Here is a 22,500-nt window from a genome sequence, read left to right on the forward strand (position 1 = left end):
CTCATACCGTTGAGACCTCATACATACATACCGTTAAGACCTCGTACATACCGCTGAGACCTCATACATACATACCGTTGAGACCTCGTACATACATACCGCTGAGACCTCATACATACATACCGTTGAGACCTCATACATACATACCGTTGAGACCTCGTACATACCGCTGAGACCTCATACATACATACCGTTGAGACCTCGTACATACATACCGCTGAGACCTCATACATACATACCGTTGAGACCTCGTACATACCGCTGAGACCTCATACCGTTGAGACCTCATACATACATACCGTTGAGACCTCGTACATACCGCTGAGACCTCATACATACATACATACCGCTGAGACCTCATACATACATACCGTTGAGACCTCATACATACATACCGTTGAGACCTCATACATACATACCGCTGAGACCTCATACATACATACCGCTGAGACCTCATACATACATACCGCTGAGACCTCATACATACATACCGCTGAGACCTCATACATTCATACCGCTGAGACCTCATACATACCGTTGAGACCTCATACATACATACGTTGAGACCTCATACCGCTGAGACCTCATACATACCGTTGAGACCTCATACATAGCGTTGAGACCTCATACATACCGTTGAGACCTCATACATACCGTTGAGACCTCATACATACCGCTGAGACCTCATACATACCGTTGAGACCTCATACATACATACCGTTGAGACCTCATACATACCGCTGAGACCTCATACATACCGCTGAGACCTCATACATACCGCTGAGACCTCATACATACCGTTGAGACCTCATACATACCGTTGAGACCTCATACATACCGTTGAGACCTCATACATACCGTTGAGACCTCATACATACCGCTGAGACCTCATACATACATACCGTTGAGACCTCATACATACCGTTGAGACCTCATACATACCGTTGAGACCTCATACATACCGTTGAGACCTCATACATACATACCGTTGAGACATCATACATACCGCTGAGACCTCATACATACCGTTAGGGCCTCATACATACCGTTGAGGCCTCATACATACCGTTGAACCTCATACATACCGCTGAGACCTCATACATACCGTTGAGACCTCATACATACCGTTGAGACCTCATACATACCGTTGAGCCTCATACATACCGTTGAGAGCCTCATACATACCGTTGAGGCCTCATACATACCGTTGAGGCCTCATACATACCGTTAGGGCCTCATACATACCGTTGAGACCTCATACATACCGTTAGGGCCTCATACATACCGTTGAGACCTCATACATACATACCGTTGAGACCTCATACATACATACCGTTGAGACCTCATACATACATACCGCTGAGACCTCATACATACCGCTGAGACCTCATACATTCATACCGCTGAGACCTCATACATACCGCTGAGACCTCATACATACCGCTGAGACCTCTCATACCGCTGAGACCTCATACATACCGTTGAGACCTCATTCATACCGCTGAGACCTCATACATACCGCTGAGACCTCATACATACCGCTGAGACCTCATACATACCGCTGAGACCTCATACATACCGCTGAGACCTCATACATACCGCTGAGACCTCATACATACCGCTGAGACCTCATACATTGAGGCCTCATACATACGTTGAGACCTCATACATACCGTTGAGACCTCATACATACCGCTGAGACCTCGTACATACCGTTGAGACCTCATACATACATACCGTTGAGACCTCGTACATACATACCGCTGAGACCTCATACATACCGCTGAGACCTCATACATACCGCTGAGACCTCATACATACCGCTGAGACCTCATACATACATACCGTTGAGACCTCATACATACATACCGTTGAGACCTCATACATACATACCGCTGAGACCTCATACATACCGCTGAGACCTCATACATACCGCTGAGACCTCATACATACCGCTGAGACCTCATACATACATACCGTTGAGACCTCATACATACCCGTTGAGACCTCGTACATACCGTTGAGACCTCATACATACCGTTGAGGCCTCATACATACCGTTGAGGCCTCATACATACATACCGTTGAGGCCTCATACATACCGTTGAGACCTCATACATACCGTTGAGACCTCATACAGACCTCATACATACCGTTGAGACCTCATACATACCGTTGAGACCTCATACATACCGTTGAGACCTCATACATACCATTGAGACCTCATACATACATACGTTGAGACCTCATACATACCGTTGAGACCTCATACATACCGTTGAGACCTCGTACATACCGTTGAGGCCTCATACATACCGTTGAGACCTCATACATACATACCGTTGAGGCCTCATACATACCGTTGAGGCCTCATACATACCGCTGAGACCTCATACATACATACCGTTGAGACCTCATACATACATACCGTTGAGACCTCATACATACATACCGTTGAGACCTCATACATACCGTTGAGACCTCATACATACCGTTGAGACCTCATACATACCGTTGAGACCTCATACCGCTGAGACCTCATACATACCGTTGAGACCTCATACATACCGTTGAGACCTCATACATACCGTTGAGACCTCATTCATACCGCTGAGACCTCATACATACCGCTGAGACCTCATACCGTTGAGACCTCATACATACATACCGTTGAGACCTCATACATACCGTTGAGACCTCATACATACCGTGAGACCTCATACATACCGTTGAGACCTCATACATACATACCGTTGAGACCTCGTACATACATACCGCTGAGACCTCATACATACCGCTGAGACCTCATACATACCGCTGAGACCTCATACATACCGCTGAGACCTCATACATACCGTTGAGACCTCATACATACATACATACCGTTGAGACCTCATACATACATACCGCTGAGACCTCATACATACCGTTGAGACCTCATACATACATACCGCTGAGACCTCATACATACCGTTGAGGCCTCATACATACATACCGCTGAGGCCTCATACAAGCATACATACCGCTGAGGCCTCATACATACCGTTGAGACCTCATACATACCGCTGAGGCCTCATACATACCGTTGAGACCTCATACATACCGCTGAGACCTCATACATACATACCGTTGAGACCTCATACATACCGTTGAGACCTCATACATACCGCTGAGACCTCATACATACCGTTGAGACCTCATACATACCGTTGAGACCTCATACATACATACCGCTGAGACCTCATACATACCGCTGAGACCTCATACATACCGTTGAGACCTCATACATACCGTTGAGACCTCATACATACCGTTGAGACCTCATACATACCGTTGAGACCTGAGACCTCATACATACCGTTGAGACCTCATACATACCGTTGAGACCTCATACATACATACCGTTGAGACCTCATACATACCGTTGAGACATCATACATACCGCTGAGACCTCATACATACATACCGTTGAGGGCCTCATACATACCGTTGAGGCCTCATACATACATACCGTTGAAGCCTCATACATACCGTTGAAGCCTCATACATACATACCGTTAGGGCCTCATACATACCGTTGAAGCCTCATACATACCGCTGAGACCTCATACATACCGCTGAGACCTCATACATACCGCTGAGACCTCATACATACCGTTGAGACCTCATACATACCGTTGAGACCTCATACATACCGTTGAAGCCATCCATATCCAGGTCCCCCAGTGTGGCGATAGAACTGCCGAAACGCGAGTAGATCTCTGTCCCACTCAGTGTGATGGGTGTGTGGAAGGAGAAGCCTCCCTTCCCCAGGAACACAGACACCTGGCCCACCTCCCTCAGCTTCCCATCACTACCACGGTCCATGAACAGAGGGGCCCCTACAAACAGATCCACCAGCCTGAGGAGAGACCGAGACATGATTAGAGTTTACACTAACAGAAGACAGACTTCCAATAGTGGACCACTAATTCGTGGTAAAAAGGCACTGCATCTCAGTGCTTGAGGCGTCACTAAAGACACCCTGGTTCGATTCCAGGCTGTATCACATCCGGACGTGATTGGGAGACCCATCGGGCTGGCGCACACTTGTCCCAGCGTCGTCCTGGGTTTTGTTCCGGGGTAAGCCGTCATTTTAAATAAGAATTTGTTGAGTTTAAATTAAAAGGTTACTAATTCATGGTATTTTGCAGCACTAAAAATAACACTGCGATATGTACTTTAACTAAATGCTCGGACAGAGACGGATATTTCTATGAGATATAAAGTACCCCCTCTTAAGACATTTTCATAACATGTTGGGCTGGTTTCCCGAACATAGACGAAGCACTGTACTACGAAACATGTTCGATATGGACTCTCCATTTAAAGTGTTTGTTTAGTCCAGTAATAGTAATTAATTTGTTTTGAAACCAACTCTTCTTCTTTGGTTTTTGTCTTACAATTGACCATGTACAATATTTGGGCTTTTATGGACTTGATCACAACATATTCAAAAATGTCCCCCAAGTGATATTGGCACTGCAACTGAAGCACGAATGGTATGACATAACCTACATTAAAAATCAGCCCAGATATTACAGCTGCATCTGTGTGTATTTAGAGTGAGTAAACAGTAACTAATTCAACCAACATATTTCAGCTGCATCTGAAAGCAGCCCGGACTCAGGAGAGGACGTGTGAAGCCAAGACGGCTGTATAACTAACCGGCCTGTCATCTTCTGGAGATAAATTAAACACTGCAACAGGACATGAAAGTCTAAATGCCTTGAGCGCATCCCAACACTTCTGAAAGCTTCACCATTAATAAATATCTATAGTCTAAATGCCTTGAGCGGATCCCAACACTTCTAAAAGCTTCACCATTAATAAATATCTATAGTCTAAATGCCTTGAGCGGATCCCAACACATCTAAAAGCTTCACCATTAATAAATATCTATAGTCTAAATGCCTTGAGCGGATCCCAACACTTCTAAAAGCTTTACCATTAATAAATATCTAGAGTCTAAATGCCTTGAGCGGATCCCAACACATCTAAAAGCTTCACCATTAATAAATATCTATAGTCTAAATGCCTTGAGCGGATCCCAACACTTCTAAAAGCTTTACCATTAATAAATATCTATAGTCTAAATGCCTTGAGCGGATCCCAACACTTCTAAAAGCTTCACCATTAATAAATATCTATAGTCTAAATGCCTTGAGCGGATCCCAACACTTCTAAAAGCTTCACCATTAATAAATATCCTGAAGAGTCTAAAACTATATTAACCCCGCTGTGAAACTAAATGTTTATATTAACGGATCCCAACACATCTAAAAGCTTCAAGTTTATATAATAAAACTAAATCTATAGTGTACCAAACTAAATGCTTATATTAACCCCGCTGTACCAAACTAAATGCTTATATTAACCCCCGCTGATCCCAAACTTCTAAAAGCTTTAAAACATTAATAAATATAAATGCCTGAAGATATTAACCCCGGGCTTGTGTTAAATTTATATTAACCCCCGCTGTAAACTAAATATTAACCCCGCTGTACCAAACTAAATGCTTATATTAACCCCGCTGTACCAAACTAAATGCTTATATTAACCCCCGCTGTACCAAACTAAATGCTTATATTAACCCCGCTGTACCAAACTAAATGTTTATATTAACCCCCACTGTACCAAACTAAATGTTTATATTAACCCCACCAAACTAAATGCTTATATTAACCCCGCTGTAAATGCTTATATTAACCCCGCCCAAACTAAATGCTTATATTAACCCCACTGTACCAAACTAAATGCCTGACTCATATTAACCCCGCTGCCAAACTAAATGCTAGGTTTATATTAACCCCCGCTGTACCAAACTAAATGCTTATATTAACCCCCGCTGTACCAAACTAAATGCTTATATTAACCCCGCTGTACCAAACTAAATGCTTATATTAACTAAAACTAAATGCTTTTATATTAACCCCCGCTGTACCAAACTAAATGCTTATATTAACCCCCGCTGTACCAAACTAAATGCTTATATTAACCCCCGCTGTACCAAACTAAATGCTTATATTAACCCCGCTGTACCAAACTAAATGCTTATATTAACCCCGCTGTACCAAACTAAATGCTTATATTAACCCCCGCTGTACCAAACTAAATGCTTATATTAACCCCCACTGTACCAAACTAAATGCTTATATTAACCCCGCTGTACCAAACTAAATGCTTATATTAACCCCCGCTGTACCAAACTAAATACTTATATTAACCCCGCTGTACCAAACTAAATGCTTATATTAACCCCTGCTGTACCAAACTAAATGCTTATATTAACCCCCACTGTACCAAACTAAATGCTTATATTAACCCCCGCTGTACCAAACTAAATGCTTATATTAACCCCCGCTGTACCAAACTAAATGCTTATAAACCCCCGCTGCTAAATATATTAACCCCCGCTGTACCAAACTAAATGCTTATATTAACCCCCGCTGTACCAAACTAAATGCTTATATTAACCCCGCTGTACCAAACTAAATGCTTATATTAACCCCCGCTGTAAAACTAAATGCTTATATTAACCCCCGCTGTACCAAACTAAATGCTTATATTAACCCCACTGTACCAAACTAAATGCTTATATTAACCCCTGCTGTACCAAACTAAATGCTTATATTAACCCCTGCTGTACCAAACTAAATGCTAGACTCATATTAACCCCCGCTGTACAGCCATATAGGTGTGTCTGTGACGGCCAATACAGCCCGGCTTGGATTGCTGCTCGTCCAATCAGCATCGAAACAACCAGTTTTCACAAACATCATTGCTTACCCATCATTATTGAGGTCGGTCGCTGCCACTGAATGGCCAAAGTAGGCAGCCATCTGAGGAAACAGAGAAATACAATGAGATCTTCCAGAGATCGTGTAGCCTACTCACTATTTCTCCATAGAGTCCACCGTCAGGATCGAAACATGGATTACCACAGTTCCATATATAACAGTATAGCTTCCGTCTCATCTCCTCGCCCATACCTGGGTTCGAACCAGGGACCCCCTGCGCCCCTACCCGGGTTCGAACCAGGGACCCCCTGCGCCCCTACCCGGGCTCGAACCAGGGACCCTCTGCGCCCCTACCCGGGCTCGAACCAGGGACCCTCTGCGCCCCTACCCGGGCTCGAACCAGGGACCCCCTGCGCCCCTACCCGGGCTCGAACCAGGGACCCCCTGCGCCCCTACCCGGGCTCGAACCAGGGACCCCCTGCGCCCCTACCCGGGCTCGAACCAGGGACCCCCTTGCACACGTTGACAACAGCCACCCCTCGAAGCATCGTTACCCATCGCTCCACAAAAAGCCACGGCCCTTCGCAGAGCAAAGGGGAACCACTACTTCCAAGGTCCTCGGAGCGAGTGACGTCACCGATCGAAACGCTATTAGTGCCGCCCCCGCCCGCTACGCTAGCTCGCCGTTTCACATCGGTTACAGGGACAGATTCCTTCGAGCTCACATCATGTATACAGAACAGTGAGTCTACAAACGATGAGTGCACACAAAGCAGAACTAGCTACAAAGCAGAACTAGCTACAAAGCAGAACTAGCTACAAAGCAGAACTAGCTACAAAGCAGAACTAGCTACAAAGCAGAACTAGCTACAAAGCAGAACTAGATACAAAGCAGAACTAGCTACAAAGCAGAACTAGCTACAAAGCAGAACTAGATACAAAGCAGAACTAGCTACAAAGCAGCACAAAGAGAGTAGGTGGTATATCAGAGTTCTTCTCCGTATGTCTCTGTGGGTGGATTCCAGGAGGAACGCTCAAAAACAAAAAACATATCAATTGTGTCAGCATTTCTACCGTCCTGTTGGCTCGGAGTCGGCACACACACACACACAGTTTCATGGTTTACGTGGAGAACAGAGAAGAAGAGTCTGGAGATGTATATGCTGTTAACGTGTGTGTGTGTGTGTGTGTGTGTGTGTGTGTGTGTGTGTGTGTGTGTGTGTGTGTGTGAGAGAGAGAGCGGAGGGGGTCGTATTCCTGAAAAGACTCAACACTGTGACTTACAGGTCTTCTTGGATCAACCTGTACCAGAATACCCGAGAGGGTCCGGATCCACAATTCTAAATAACGTTACGGGTCTGGGTCGGTTCTGATGGTCACGGGTCTCCACGGGTCTCCTCGGGTCTCCACGGGTCTCCTCGGGTCTGCACGGGTCTCCTCGGGTCTGCACGGGTCTCCACGGGTCTCGTCGGGTCTGCACGGGTCTCCTCGGGTCTCCACGGGTCTCCACGGGTCTGCACGGGTCTCCACGGGTCTCCTCGGGTCTCCACGGGTAAGTGTAATTTTAAACTAACTCGTCCAGAAGGGCCCATACAGATCCTAACAGATACGCTGCAGTAGAGAGAGAAATGTTATCACTGACGATGCTGTCGCTCTTGCTTTTCACCAGAGTAGAGAGTGGCGCGTGTAGCTTGTCGTTGGCCAAATCATGAGTCATCAAAGCGCTAATAGGCTACAGTCATAGAGCCTCAGCATCGCGTGTAGCAAAAGATAGGAGATATCTCAAATCAATGGAAGATGGTACTAAAAGGACAGAATTAAAAAGTTGAAAAGGAGAAGGAACAGGCCACAATAACCAAGAGCCAACAGGTAGGCTGGTACTAAATTGTCTGAATGGAGTTATTGTTATTTGCAACGGTTCCTAGGCCGTCATTGAAAATAAGAATTTATTCTTTAACTGACTTGCCTAGTTAAATAAAAAAAGGTAAAACATTTTTTTTTTTTTTTTTTTAAAGGTAAAACATTTTATTTATTTTTTAAATGTAGGAGAAAGCACATACAGCCTAGTGGTTAGAGCGTTGGACTAGTTCAAATCCTCGAGCTGACAAGGTACAAATTGTCGTTCTGCCCCTGAACAGGCTGTTAACCAGTTCAGACCAGTTAACCCACTGTTCCCAGGCGTCATGAAAATAAGAATATGTTCTTAACATCTTGCCTGGTTAAATAAAGCTTAAATAAATTAAATTAAATTAACCTAGCCTGCTAACGTTAGCTAGCGTAACTTGCTGGTAGCCAGTCAGAGAGCTCAGCGGTGTTGATCTCCACATCTTGAGGTTAGCCTAGCCTGCTAACGTTAGCTAGCGTAACTTGCTGGTAGCCAGTCAGAGAGCTCAGTGGCTCTGATCTCCACATCTCGAGGTTAACCAGCTGTAGCCAGAGTTCTTCTCTGCTCTCTCATCCCTTCTTTCTCCTCTCCACTCCTCAGCTTTGACATCTCTTCTTCTTCTTCCAGTGCTGTGAATAGCTTCCAGATGTGAACTCGGGGCTCAATAACAAATAACAGGATGACGTTGGTGTCCTCAGAGGGACAGGAAGCAGTGCTATGGTCCTACGTAATCATTTTGGATGATGAATAACTATGGCAACTAATAAGTCTATTCTAGCGCGAAGTCGGGCTTGGTTGGTTTTGTCGTCTCTCACATCCATCTCTCACTCCTCCCTGCGACACTCTCTCACAGTACAGTCCCCTCGCTAAGAGCGGCACCCTCTCTCCTTCCTCTCGCGCTTTATCAGCTCTGACGACTAAATTAATGGACAATTTTTGTGTGACTTTTTTGCTGTTTAAAAAAAAGGACAAGCTGCAGGGCAGTAACTTGATAGTGGTCCACTGTGGACGCGATACGACCAGGCATCTCTTTAGTCTCGCTCACCTTCCACAGCGGCCCACTGTGGACGCGATACGACCAGGCATCTCTTTAGTCTCGCTCACCTTCCACAGCGGCCCACTGTGGGCGCTAGCCTGGCATCTCTTTAGTCTCGCTCACCTTCCACAGCGGTCTAGTGGGCGCAGTCACGACCAGGCATCTCTTTGGTCTCGCTCACCTTCCACAGCGGTCCACTGTGGACGCGATCGACCAGGCATCTCTTTAGCTCGCTCACCTTCCACAGCGGTCTACTGTGGACTGGTAGACCAGGCATCTCTTTAGTCTCGCTCACCTTCCACAGTGGTCCACTGTGGACGCGAACTCAGGCATCTCTTTGGTCTCGCTCACCTTCCACAGCCTCAACGTTCCACTGTGGACGCGATAACCAGGCATCTCTTTGGTCTCGCTCACCTTCCAGCCTCACACAGCGGCCCACTGTGGAGCGATACGACCAGGCATCTCTTTGGTCTCGCTCACCTTCCACAGCCTCACACAGCTAGTCCACTGTGGACGCGATACTACCAGGCATCTCTTTAGTCTCGCTCACCTTCCACAGCGGTCCACTGTGGACGTTGATCTCCAGGCATCTCTTTAGTCTCGCTCACCTTCCACAGCCTCACACAGCGGCCCACTGTGGACGCGATACGACCAGGCATCTCTTTGGTCTCGCTCACCTTCCACAGCCTCACACAGCGGTCCACTGTGGACGCGTATCTTCTTTTAGTCTGTGCTCACCTTCCACAGCGGTCCACTGTGGACGCATGTGACCAGGCATCTCTTTGGTCTCGCTCACCTTCCACAGCCTCACACAGCGGCCCACTGTGGACGCGATGACCAGGCATCTCTTTGGTCTCGCTCACCTTCCACAGCCTCATACAGCGGTCCACTGTGGACGCGATACGACCAGGCATCTCTTTGGTCTCGCTCACCTTCCACAGCCTCACACAGCGGTCCACTGTGGACGCGATACGACCAGGCATCTCTTTAGTCTCGCTCACCTTCCACAGCCTCACACAGCGGCCCACTGTGGACGCGATAGGCATCTCTTTGGTCTCGCTCACCTTCCACAGCCTCACACAGCGGTCCACTGTGGACGCGATACGACCAGGCATCTCTTTAGTCTCGCTCACCTTCCACAGCCTCATTCCACTGTGGACGCGAATAACCAGGCATCTCTTTAGTCTCGCTCACCTTCCACAGCCTCTATTCGGTCCACTGTGGACGCGATAGACCAGGCATCTCTTTGGTCTCGCTCACCTTCCACAGCCTCACACAGCGGCCCACTGTGGACGCTGCGACCAGGCATCTCTTTGGTCTCGCTCACCTTCCACAGCCTCACAGCGGTCCACTGTGGACGCGATACGACCAGGCATCTCTTTGGTCTCGCTCACCTTCCACAGCCTCATACAGCGGTCCACTGTGGACGCGATAAATTACCAGGCATCTCTTTGGTCTCGCTCACCTTCCACAGCCTCACACAGCGGCCCACTGTGGACGCTGACCAGGCATCTCTTTGGTCTCGCTCACCTTCCACAGCCTCACACAGCGGTCCACTGTGGACGCGATACGACCAGGCATCTCTTTGGTCTCGCTCACCTTCCACAGCGGTCCACTGTGGACGCGATACGACCAGGCATCTCTTTGGTCTCGCTCACCTTCCACAGCCTCACACAGCGGTCCACTGTGGACGCGATACGACCAGGCATCTCTTTGGTCTCGCTCACCTTCCACAGCCTCACACAGCGGTCCACTGTGGACGCGATACGACCAGGCATCTCTTTGGTCTCGCTCACCTTCCACAGCCTCACACAGCGGTCCACTGTGGACGCGATACGACCAGGCATCTCTTTGGTCTCGCTCACCTTCCACAGCGGTCCACTGTGGACGCGATACGACCAGGCATCTCTTTGGTCTCGCTCACCTTCCACAGCCTCACACAGCGGTCCACTGTGGACGCGATACGACCAGGCATCTCTTTGGTCTCGCTCACCTTCCACAGCCTCACACAGCGGTCCACTGTGGACGCGATACGACCAGGCATCTCTTTGGTCTCGCTCACCTTCCACAGCCTCACACAGCGGTCCACTGTGGACGCGATACGACCAGGCATCTCTTTGGTCTCGCTCACCTTCCACAGCCTCACACAGCGGCCCACTGTGGACGCGATACGACCAGGCATCTCTTTGGTCTCGCTCACCTTCCACAGCCTCACACAGCGGTCCACTGTGGACGCGATACGACCAGGCATCTCTTTGGTCTCGCTCACCTTCCACAGCGGTCCACTGTGGACGCGATACGACCAGGCATCTCTTTGGTCTCGCTCACCTTCCACAGCCTCACACAGCGGCCCACTGTGGACGCGATACGACCAGGCATCTCTTTGGTCTCGCTCACCTTCCACAGCCTCATACAGCGGTCCACTGTGGACGCGATACGACCAGGCATCTCTTTGGTCTCGCTCACCTTCCACAGCCTCATACAGCGGTCCACTGTGGACGCGATACGACCAGGCATCTCTTTGGTCTCGCTCACCTTCCACAGCCTCACACAGCGGCCCACTGTGGACGCGATACGACCAGGCATCTCTTTGGTCTCGCTCACCTTCCACAGCCTCACACAGCGGTCCACTGTGGACGCGATACGACCAGGCATCTCTTTAGTCTCGCTCACCTTCCACAGCCTCATACAGCGGTCCACTGTGGACGCGATACGACCAGGCATCTCTTTAGTCTCGCTCACCTTCCACAGCCTCATACAGCGGTCCACTGTGGGCGCGATACGACCAGGCATCTCTTTGGTCTCGCTCACCTTCCACAGCCTCACACAGCGGCCCACTGTGGACGCGATACGACCAGGCATCTCTTTGGTCTCGCTCACCTTCCACAGCCTCACACAGCGGCCCACTGTGGACGCGATACGACCAGGCATCTCTTTAGTCTCGCTCACCTTCCACAGCGGCCCACTGTGGACGCGATACGACCAGGCATCTCTTTGGTCTCGCTCACCTTCCACAGCGGCCCACTGTGGACGCGATACGACCAGGCATCTCTTTGGTCTCGCTCACCTTCCACAGCCTCACACAGCGGCCCACTGTGGACGCGATACGACCAGGCATCTCTTTGGTCTCGCTCACCTTCCACAGCCTCATACAGCGTCCACTGTGGACGCGATACGACCAGGCATCTCTTTGGTCTCGCTCACCTTCCACAGCCTCACACAGCGGTCCACTGTGGACGCGATACGACCAGGCATCTCTTTAGTCTCGCTCACCTTCCACAGCCTCACACAGCGGTCCACTGTGGACGCGATACGACCAGGCATCTCTTTGGTCTCGCTCACCTTCCACAGCCTCACACAGCGGCCCACTGTGGACGCGATACGACCAGGCATCTCTTTGGTCTCGCTCACCTTCCACAGCCTCACACAGCGGCCCACTGTGGACGCGATACGACCAGGCATCTCTTTGGTCTCGCTCACCTTCCACAGCCTCACACAGCGGCCCACTGTGGACGCGATACGACCAGGCATCTCTTTGGTCTCGCTCACCTTCCACAGCCTCACACAGCGGCCCACTGTGGACGCGATACGACCAGGCATCTCTTTGGTCTCGCTCACCTTCCACAGCCTCACACAGCGGCCCACTGTGGACGCGATACGACCAGGCATCTCTTTGGTCTCGCTCACCTTCCACAGCCTCACACAGCGGTCCACTGTGGACGCGATACGACCAGGCATCTCTTTGGTCTCGCTCACCTTCCACAGCCTCACACAGCGGTCCACTGTGGACGCGATACGACCAGGCATCTCTTTGGTCTCGCTCACCTTCCACAGCCTCATACAGCGGCCCACTGTGGACGCGATACGACCAGGCATCTCTTTGGTCTCGCTCACCTTCCACAGCCTCATACAGCGGCCCACTGTGGACGCGATACGACCAGGCATCTCTTTGGTCTCGCTCACCTTCCACAGCGGCCCACTGTGGGCGCGATACGACGACCAGGCATCTCTTTAGTCTCGCTCACCTTCCACAGCGGCCCACTGTGGGCGCGATACGACCAGGCATCTCTTTGGTCTCGCTCACCTTCCACAGCGGCCCACTGTGGGCGCGATACGACGACCAGGCATCTCTTTAGTCTCGCTCACCTTCCACAGCGGCCCACTGTGGGCGCGATACGACCAGGCATCTCTTTGGTCTCGCTCACCTTCCACAGCGGTCCACTGTGGACGCGATACGACCAGGCATCTCTTTGGTCTCGCTCACCTTCCACAGCCTCACACAGCGGCCCACTGTGGACGCGATACGACCAGGCATCTCTTTGGTCTCGCTCACCTTCCACAGCCTCACACAGCGGTCCACTGTGGACGCGATACGACCAGGCATCTCTTTGGTCTCGCTCACCTTCCACAGCCTCACACAGCGGTCCACTGTGGACGCGATACGACCAGGCATCTCTTTGGTCTCGCTCACCTTCCACAGCCTCATACAGCGGTCCACTGTGGACGCGATACGACCAGGCATCTCTTTGGTCTCGCTCACCTTCCACAGCCTCATACAGCGGTCCACTGTGGACGCGATACGACCAGGCATCTCTTGAGGAGATCCTTAGCATCCCTTTATGACGTGATTGGCTAAGATGAAGGAAACTGGTTGGACGGAAACATTGTGCCCTGGAGGGGAATATAGATACACGTTTGACCACTTTGACACAGTAAGACCACTGCCATAGTTTACCTGGGTTCCTGTGAAATTCAGCATTGACTCCATGTTCCTCCCATTGAAGATGTTCACCTACATGGCAACAACAAAAAAAATAACAGACTCCGTTTAACTGACTGAGTTTGACTTTCTACCCAGATTTACACTCTACATAATAATAATAATAGTAGTAGTTAGCCTGGTCATCCAGTCTGTGTGTGCCGACAGCTGACGACAGCACACATCCTAGGACAGGATGAATGAAGGTTAAATGAAGGCTAGTTCTATAGTGCTTGTATCTATAAGCTCATAATACTTACGTAGCCCAGAGCTTTGTCTCCCCTGGGGACCCCAGTAACATAGTCTGTACAACAGAACACAAAAAACAGAAATCACTTAGTGTTAGAATGAGATCACCATTGAGATGTTCTATATAGACAATAAGGGATGGGACCATAGTGATAGGACCATAAGGGATGGGAGCATAGTGATAGGACCATAGTGATAGGACAATAAGGAATGGGGTCATAGTGATAGGACCATAAGGGATGGGAGCATAGTGATAGGACCATAGTGATAGGACAATAAGGAATGGGGTCATAGTGATAGGACCATAGTGATAGGACAATAAGGGATAGGACCATAGTGATAGGACCATAAGGGATGGGACCATAGTGATAGGACCATAGTGATAGGACCATAAGGGATAGGACCATAGTGATAGGACAATAAGGGATAGGACCATAGTGATAGGACCATAAGGGATGGGACCATAGTGATAGGACAATAAGGGATATGACCATAGTGATAGGACCATAGTGATAGGACAATAAGGGATATGACCATAGTGATAGGACCATAGTGATAGGACCATAGTGATAGGACAATAAGGGATATGACCATAGTGATAGGACCATAGTGATAGGACAATAAGGGATATGACCATAGTGATAGGACAATAAGGGATAGGACCATAGTGATAGGACAATAAGGGATAGGACCATAGTGATAGGACAATAAGGGATAGGACCATAGTGATAGGACAATAAGGGATGGGACCATAGTGATAGAACCATAGTGATAGGACAATAAGGGATAGGGCCATAGTGATAGGACAATAGGGGAGGGTACCATAGTGATAGGACCATAGTGATAGGACCATAGTGATAGGACCACAGTGATAGGACCATAAGGGCAAGTCATACCATCTTCTCCATCCTCATTGAAGTCTCCGACGGTCACAGAGTAACCTGAAAGTAAAAAAAACAACATTTGAATGAGTTTAACAAACTAAAAGAAATTATGCCAGCAGAGTTCAGGGCCTTTAAATGATGCCAGCAGAGTTCAGGACCTTTAAATGATGCCAGCAGAGTTCAGGACCTTTAAATGATGCCAGAAGAGTTCAGGACCTTTAAATGATGCCAGCAGAGTTCAGGACCTTTAAATGATGCCAGCAGAGTTCAGGGACCTTTAAATGATGCCAGCAGAGTTCAGGGCCTTTAAATGATGCCAGCAGAGTTCAGGACCTTTAAATGATGCCAGCAGAGTTCAGGACCTTTAAATGATGCCAGCAGAGTTCAGGGCCTTTAAATGATGCCAGCAGAGTTCAGGGCCTTTAAATGATGCCAGCAGAGTTCAGGGCCTTTAAATGATGCCAGCAGAGTTCAGGGCCTTTAAATGATGCCAGCAGAGTTCAGGACCTTTAAATGATGCCAGCAGAGTTCAGGACCTTTAAATGATGCCAGCAGAGTTCAGGACCTTTAAATGATGCCAGCAGAGTTCAGGGCCTTTAAATGATGCCAGCAGAGTTCAGGGCCTTTAAATGATGCCAGCAGAGTTCAGGACCTTTAAATGATGCCAGCAGAGTTCAGAGCCTTTAAATGATGCCAGCAGAGTTCAGGGCCTTTAAATGATGCCAGCAGAGTTCAGGGCCTTTAAATGATGCCAGCAGAGTTCAGGGCCTTTAAATGATGCCAGCAGAGTGCAGGGCCTTTAAATGATGCCAGCAGAGTTCAGGGCCTTTAAATGATGCCAGCAGAGTTCAGGGCCTTTAAATGATGCCAGCAGAGTTCAGGACCTTTAAATGATGCCAGCAGAGTTCAGGACCTTTAAATGATGCCAGCAGAGTTCAGGACCTTTAAATGATGCCAGCAGAGTTCAGGACCTTTAAATGATGCCAGCAGAGTTCAGGACCTTTAAATGATGCCAGCAGAGTTCAGGACCTTTAAATGATGCCAGCAGAGTTCAGGACCTTTAAATGATGCCAGCAGAGTTCAGGGCCTTTAAATGATGCCAGCAGAGTTCAGGACCTTTAAATGATGCCAGCAGAGTTCAGGACCTTTAAATGATGCCAGCAGAGTTCAGGACCTTTAAATGATGCCAGCAGAGTTCAGGACCTTTAAATGATGCCAGCAGAGTTCAGGACCTTTAAATGATGCCAGCAGAGTTCAGGACCTTTAAATGATGCCAGAAGAGTTCAGGACCTTTAAATGATGCCAGCAGAGTTCAGGACCTTTAAATGATGCCAGCAGAGTTCAGGACCTTTAAATGATGCCAGCAGAGTTCAGGACCTTTAAATGATGCCAGCAGAGTTCAGGACCTTTAAATGATGCCAGCAGAGTTCAGGACCTTTAAATGATGCCAGCAGAGTTCAGGGCCTTTAAATGATGCCAGCAGAGTTCAGGACCTTTAAATGATGCCAGCAGAGTTCAGGACCTTTAGTTGTCAGTGGTTTTAGCGGAGCTGGGGTCTCCTTGTCCCCCCGGCAGCCACATTGAACGAACCTTTTTGGTGCCAATTTATTGATAACGACCTATAGCGTGTAAACATGTCTCAAACTGTAGCGTTGATGTCATGGATGGTCCGTCCATGCATCTGTAACAGTATAGCTTCCGTCCCTCTCCTCGCCCATACCTGGGCTCGAACCAGGGACCCCCTGCGCCCATACCTGGGCTCGAACCAGGGACCCCCTGCGCCCATACCTGGGCTCGAACCAGGGACCCCCTGCGCCCATACCTGGGCTCGAACCAGGGACCCCCTGCGCCCATACCTGGGCTCGAACCAGGGACCCCCTGCGCCCATACCTGGGCTCGAACCAGGGACCCCCTGCGCCCATACCTGGGCTCGAACCAGGGACCCCCTGCGCCCATACCTGGGCTCGAACCAGGGACCCCCTGCGCCCATACCTGGGCTCGAACCAGGAACTCCCTGCGCCCATACCTGGGCTCGAACCAGGAACTCCCTGCGCCCATACCTGGGCTCGAACCAGGGACCCCCTGCGCCCATACCTGGGTTCGAACCAGGGACCCCCTGCGCCCATACCTGGGCTCGAACCAGGGACCCCCTGCGCCCATACCTGGGCCTGCGCCCATACCTGGCTCGAACCAGGGACCCCCTGCGCCCATACCTGGGCTCGAACCAGGGACCCCCTGCGCCCATACCTGGGTTCGAACCAGGGACCCCTGCGCCCATACCTGGGCTCGAACCAGGGACCCCCTGCGCCCATACCTGGGCTCGAACCAGGGACCCCCTGCGCCCATACCTGGGCTCGAACCAGGGACCCCCTGCGCCCATACCTGGGCTCGAACCAGGGACCCCCTGCGCCCATACCTGGGCTCGAACCAGGGACCCCCTGCGCCCATACCTGGGCTCGAACCAGGGACCCCTGCGCCCATACCTGGGCTCGAACCAGGAACCCCCTGCGCCCATACCTGGGCTCGAACCAGGGACCCCTCCGCCCCTAGGGCTCACCAGGGACCCCCTGCGCCCATACCTGGGCTCGAACCAGGGACCCCCTGCGCCCATACCTGGGCTCGAACCAGGGACCCCCTGCGCCCATACCTGGGCTCGAACCAGGGACCCCCTGCGCCCATACCTGGGCTCGAACCAGGGACCCCCTGCGCCCATACCTGGGCTCGAACCAGGGACCCCCTGCGCCCATACCTGGGCTCGAACCAGGAACCCCCTGCGCCCATACCTGGGCTCGAACCAGGGACCCCCTGCGCCCCTACCTGGGCTCGAACCAGGGACCCCCTGCGCCCCTACCTGGGCTCGAACCAGGGACCCCCTGCGCCCCTACCTGGGCGCGAACCAGGGACCCTCTGCGCACAACGACAACAGTCACCCTCGAAGCATCGTTACCCATCGCTCCACAAGAGCCGCGGCCCTTCGCAGAGCAAAGGGGAACCACTTCTTCAAGGTCCTCAGAGCGAGTGACGTCACCGACTGAAACGCTATTTAGCGCTGCACCACCGATAACTAGCTAGCCGTTTCACATCGGCAACACATCCATAGATCTGTCTAGTAGCCACATTGAGAGTGGTTTCTTTGCCATCCATCTGCTTTTTATCTAAAAAGTGGCAGGGAGCACACGTTGTTTCAACTTCAGATTGCCCCTTTAAAAACACCACTTCAGAACAAAGTGAACAAAACAGATTTTACCAGACGATGCATCCCAAATGGCACCATATTCCCTATATAGTGCACTACTATAGACCAGAGCCCTATACCCTATATAGTGCACTACTATAGACCAGAGCCCTATACCCTATATAGTGCACTACTATACACCAGAGCCCTATACCCTATATAGTGCACTACTATACACCAGAGCCCTATACCCTATATAGTGCACTACTATAGACCAGAGCCCTATACCCTATATAGTGCACTACTTTAGACCAGAGCCCTATTCCCTATATAGTGCACTACTATAGACCATAGCCCTATTGCCTATATAGTGCACTACTATACACCAGAGCCCTATTCCCTATAGAGTGCACTACTATAAACCAGAGCCCTATTCCATATATAGTACACTACTATAGACCAGAGCCCTATTCCCTATATAGTGCACTACTATAGACCAGAGCCCTATTCCCTATATAGTGCACTACTATAGACCATAGCCCTATTCCCTATATAGTGCACTACTTTAGACCAGAGCCCTATTCCCTATATAATGCACTACTATAGACCAGAGCCCTATTCCCTATATAGTGCACTACTATAGACCAGAGACCAGGTGCCATTTGGGACAAATGGCCCAAATGGTGGCACCAGACAAAAATAGGATTTACCTAAGCCTATTCCCTTGAGCGCTGGCAGACTTGGTGGTCAGCTGGTTACTGTAGACCATAGCCCTATTCTCAGAGATGTCGTGCTGACAGCTGACCTGTGGAAATGAACATATTCAGAACCTGACTAGGGAGGGCACTTGAAGAGGAGAACTATAGACCAGAGCCCTATTCCAAGAGGCAGTGACAGAATGGTAGGGATACTATAGAGGGGTCAGAGGTTGAATATGTTCCAGAATGGTAGGGATCAGCTACTATAGACCAGAGCCCTGATTGTTCCAGAATGGTAGGGATCAGCTGACTATAGGGGTCAGAGCCCTATTTCCAGAATGGTAGGGATAGTGGTACTACTATAGACCAGAACGGTAGGGATCCTGACTAGAGGGGTACTCAGAGGTTGAATAGATGTTCCAGAATGGTAGGGATCAGCTGACTAGGAGGGGTCAGAGCCCTATTCCCAGAATGGTAGGGATCACTACTTTAGACCAGAGCCCTAGATGTTCCAGAATGGTAGGGATCAGCTGACTTAGGGAGGGGTCAGAGGTTGAATAGATGTTCCAGAATGGTAGGGATCAGCTGACTTAGGGACTTTAGATGTTCCAGAATGCCCTGACTAGGGAGGGGTCACCCTAATAGATGTTCCAGAATGGTAATGCACTACTATAGACCAGAGCCCTGAATTGTTCCAGAATGGTAGGGATCAGCTGACTATAGTGATGTTCCAGAATACTTTAGACCAGACTTGGGACTCAGAGGTTGAATAGATGTTCCAGAGGGGTGTCATTAGGGATCAGCTGACTAGGGAGGGGTCAGAGGTTGAATAGATGTTCCAGAATGGTAGGGATCAGTGACTAGGGAGGGGTCAGAGCTGGTTAGAATGGTAGGGATCAGCTGACTAGGGAGGGTAGTAGTTGAATAGATGTTCCAGACCCGTAGGGATCCGATGATCTCAGAGATGTGTTCCAGAATGGTGATCAGCTGACCTGTGGAAATGAACATAGAGCAGAACCTGACTAGGGAGGGGCGGGAGGTTGAATAGATGTTCCAGAATGGTAGGGATCAGTTGACTTAGGGAGGGGTCAGAGGTTGAATAGATGTTCCAGAATGGTAGGGATCAGTTGACTTAGGGAGGGGTCAGAGGTTGAATAGATGTTCCAGAATGGTAGGGATCAGCTGACTAGGGAGGGGTCAGAGGTTGAATAGATGTTCCAGAATGGTAGGGATCAGCTGACTAGGGAGGGGTCAGAGGTTGAATAGATGTTCCAGAATGGTAGGGATCAGCTGACTAGGGAGGGGTCAGAGGTTGAATAGATGTTCCAGAATGAATAGATGTTCCAGAATGGTAGGGATCAGCTGACTAGGGAGGGGTCAGAGGTTGAATAGATGTTCCAGAATGGTAGGGATCAGCTGACTAGGGAGGGGTGAGAGGTTGACTTAGGGAGGGGTCAGAGGTTGAATAGATGTTCCAGAATGGTAGGGATCAGCTGACTAGGGAGGGGCGAGAGGTTGAATAGATGTTCCAGAATGGTAGGGATCAGCTGACTAGGGAGGGGCGAGAGGTTGAATAGATGTTCCAGAATGGTAGGGATCAGCTGACTAGGGAGGGGTCAGAGGTTGAATAGATGTTCCAGAATGGTAGGGATCAGCTGACTAGGGAGGGGTGAGAGGTTGAATAGATGTTCCAGAATGGTAGGGATCAGTTGACTTAGGGAGGGGTCAGAGGTTGAATAGATGTTCCAGAATGGTAGGGATCTGATTCAGGGTGGAAATAGTGCTCAGAATTGAATAGATGTTCCAGAATGGTAGGGATCAGCTGACTTAGGGAGGGGTCAGAGGTTGAATAGATGTTCCAGAATGGTAGGGACAAGCTGATATAGGGAGGGGTCAGAGGTTGAAAGATGTCTGTGGTAGGGATCAGCTGACTGGGATCATTGAAAGATGTTCCAGAATGGTAGGGATCCTGACTAAGGGGTCAGAGGTTGAATAGATGTTCTGAATGGTAGGGACCACACAGGGAGGGGTCAGAGGTAATAGATGTTCCAGAATGGTAGGGAACAGCTGACTACAGCAGGGGTCAGAGGTTGAATAGAGTTCTGAATGGTAGGGATCACACAGGGAGGGTCAGAGGTAATAGATGTTCCAGTCTGTGGTAACCACTGACAGCAGCTAAATCCCCAGTCTGTAGTAACCACACAGGGCTAAATCAGAATGGGTAACCACACAGCAGCTAAATCCCCAGAATGGTAGGGAACCACACAGGGGTCAGAGGTTGAATAGATGTTCCAGTCTGGTAACCAGCTGACTAGGGAGCTAATAGATGTTCCAGTCTGTGGTAACCACTACAGGGGTCAGCTAATAGATGTTCCAGTCTGGTAGGGATCAGCTGACAGGGAGGGGTCAGAGGTTGAATAGATCCCCAGAATGGTAGGTAACTGACACCGGGGTCAGCTTGAAAGATGTTCCAGAATGTGGGATAACCACAGGGGTCAGCTTGAATAGATGTTCTGAATGGTAATCACACTAGGGAGGGGTCAGCTAAAGATCCCCAGTCTGTGGTAACCACACAGGGGTCAGCTTGAAAGATGTTCCAGTCTGTAGGGAACCACACAGGGGTCAGCTTGAATAGATGTTCCAGTCTGGTAGGGATAGCCACTACAGGGGTCAGCTAATAGATGTTCCAGAATGGTGGGATGGTAATAGATGTTCCAGAATGGTAGGGACTGACTAGGGCAGCTAAAGATGTTCCAGTCTGTGGTAACCACACAGCAGCTAAATCCCCAGTCTGTGGTAACCACACAGCAGCTAAATCCCCAGTCTGTGGTAACCAGTGCACCTGTGTATAAGTCCCAAAACTGTGGTAACCACACAGCAGCTAAGTCCCCAGTCTGTGGTAACCACACCATGTCTGTGTAGTTCCCAGTCTGAAAGGTAACCTGTCCTCAGCTAAATCCCCAGTCTGTGGTAACCACACAGCAGCTAAATCCCCAGTCTGTGGTAACCACAGCAGCAGCTAAATCCCCAGTCTG

The 22,500-nt window shown here is 49.7% G+C and overlaps 1 protein-coding gene across 1 annotated transcript in view; it reads right to left on the reverse strand.

Annotated features, from left to right (window-relative positions):
• LOC118380878 (integrin alpha-V-like) overlaps positions 1-22,500 on the reverse strand; it is an 88,293-nt gene that overhangs the window by 50,653 nt on the left and 15,140 nt on the right. The window contains exons 7-11 of the mRNA XM_052492591.1: positions 15,605-15,689; positions 14,720-14,763; positions 14,436-14,492; positions 6,829-6,881; positions 3,696-3,901 (exon numbers count right to left, since the gene is read on the reverse strand). Coding sequence (XP_052348551.1) covers positions 3,696-3,901; positions 6,829-6,881; positions 14,436-14,492; positions 14,720-14,763; positions 15,605-15,689 — 445 coding nt within the window. The remainder of the gene's footprint in view (positions 1-3,695; positions 3,902-6,828; positions 6,882-14,435; positions 14,493-14,719; positions 14,764-15,604; positions 15,690-22,500) is intronic.

This window comes from Oncorhynchus keta, chromosome 34 (assembly GCF_023373465.1).
Source record: "Oncorhynchus keta strain PuntledgeMale-10-30-2019 chromosome 34, Oket_V2, whole genome shotgun sequence".
NCBI lineage: Eukaryota > Metazoa > Chordata > Actinopteri > Salmoniformes > Salmonidae > Oncorhynchus > Oncorhynchus keta.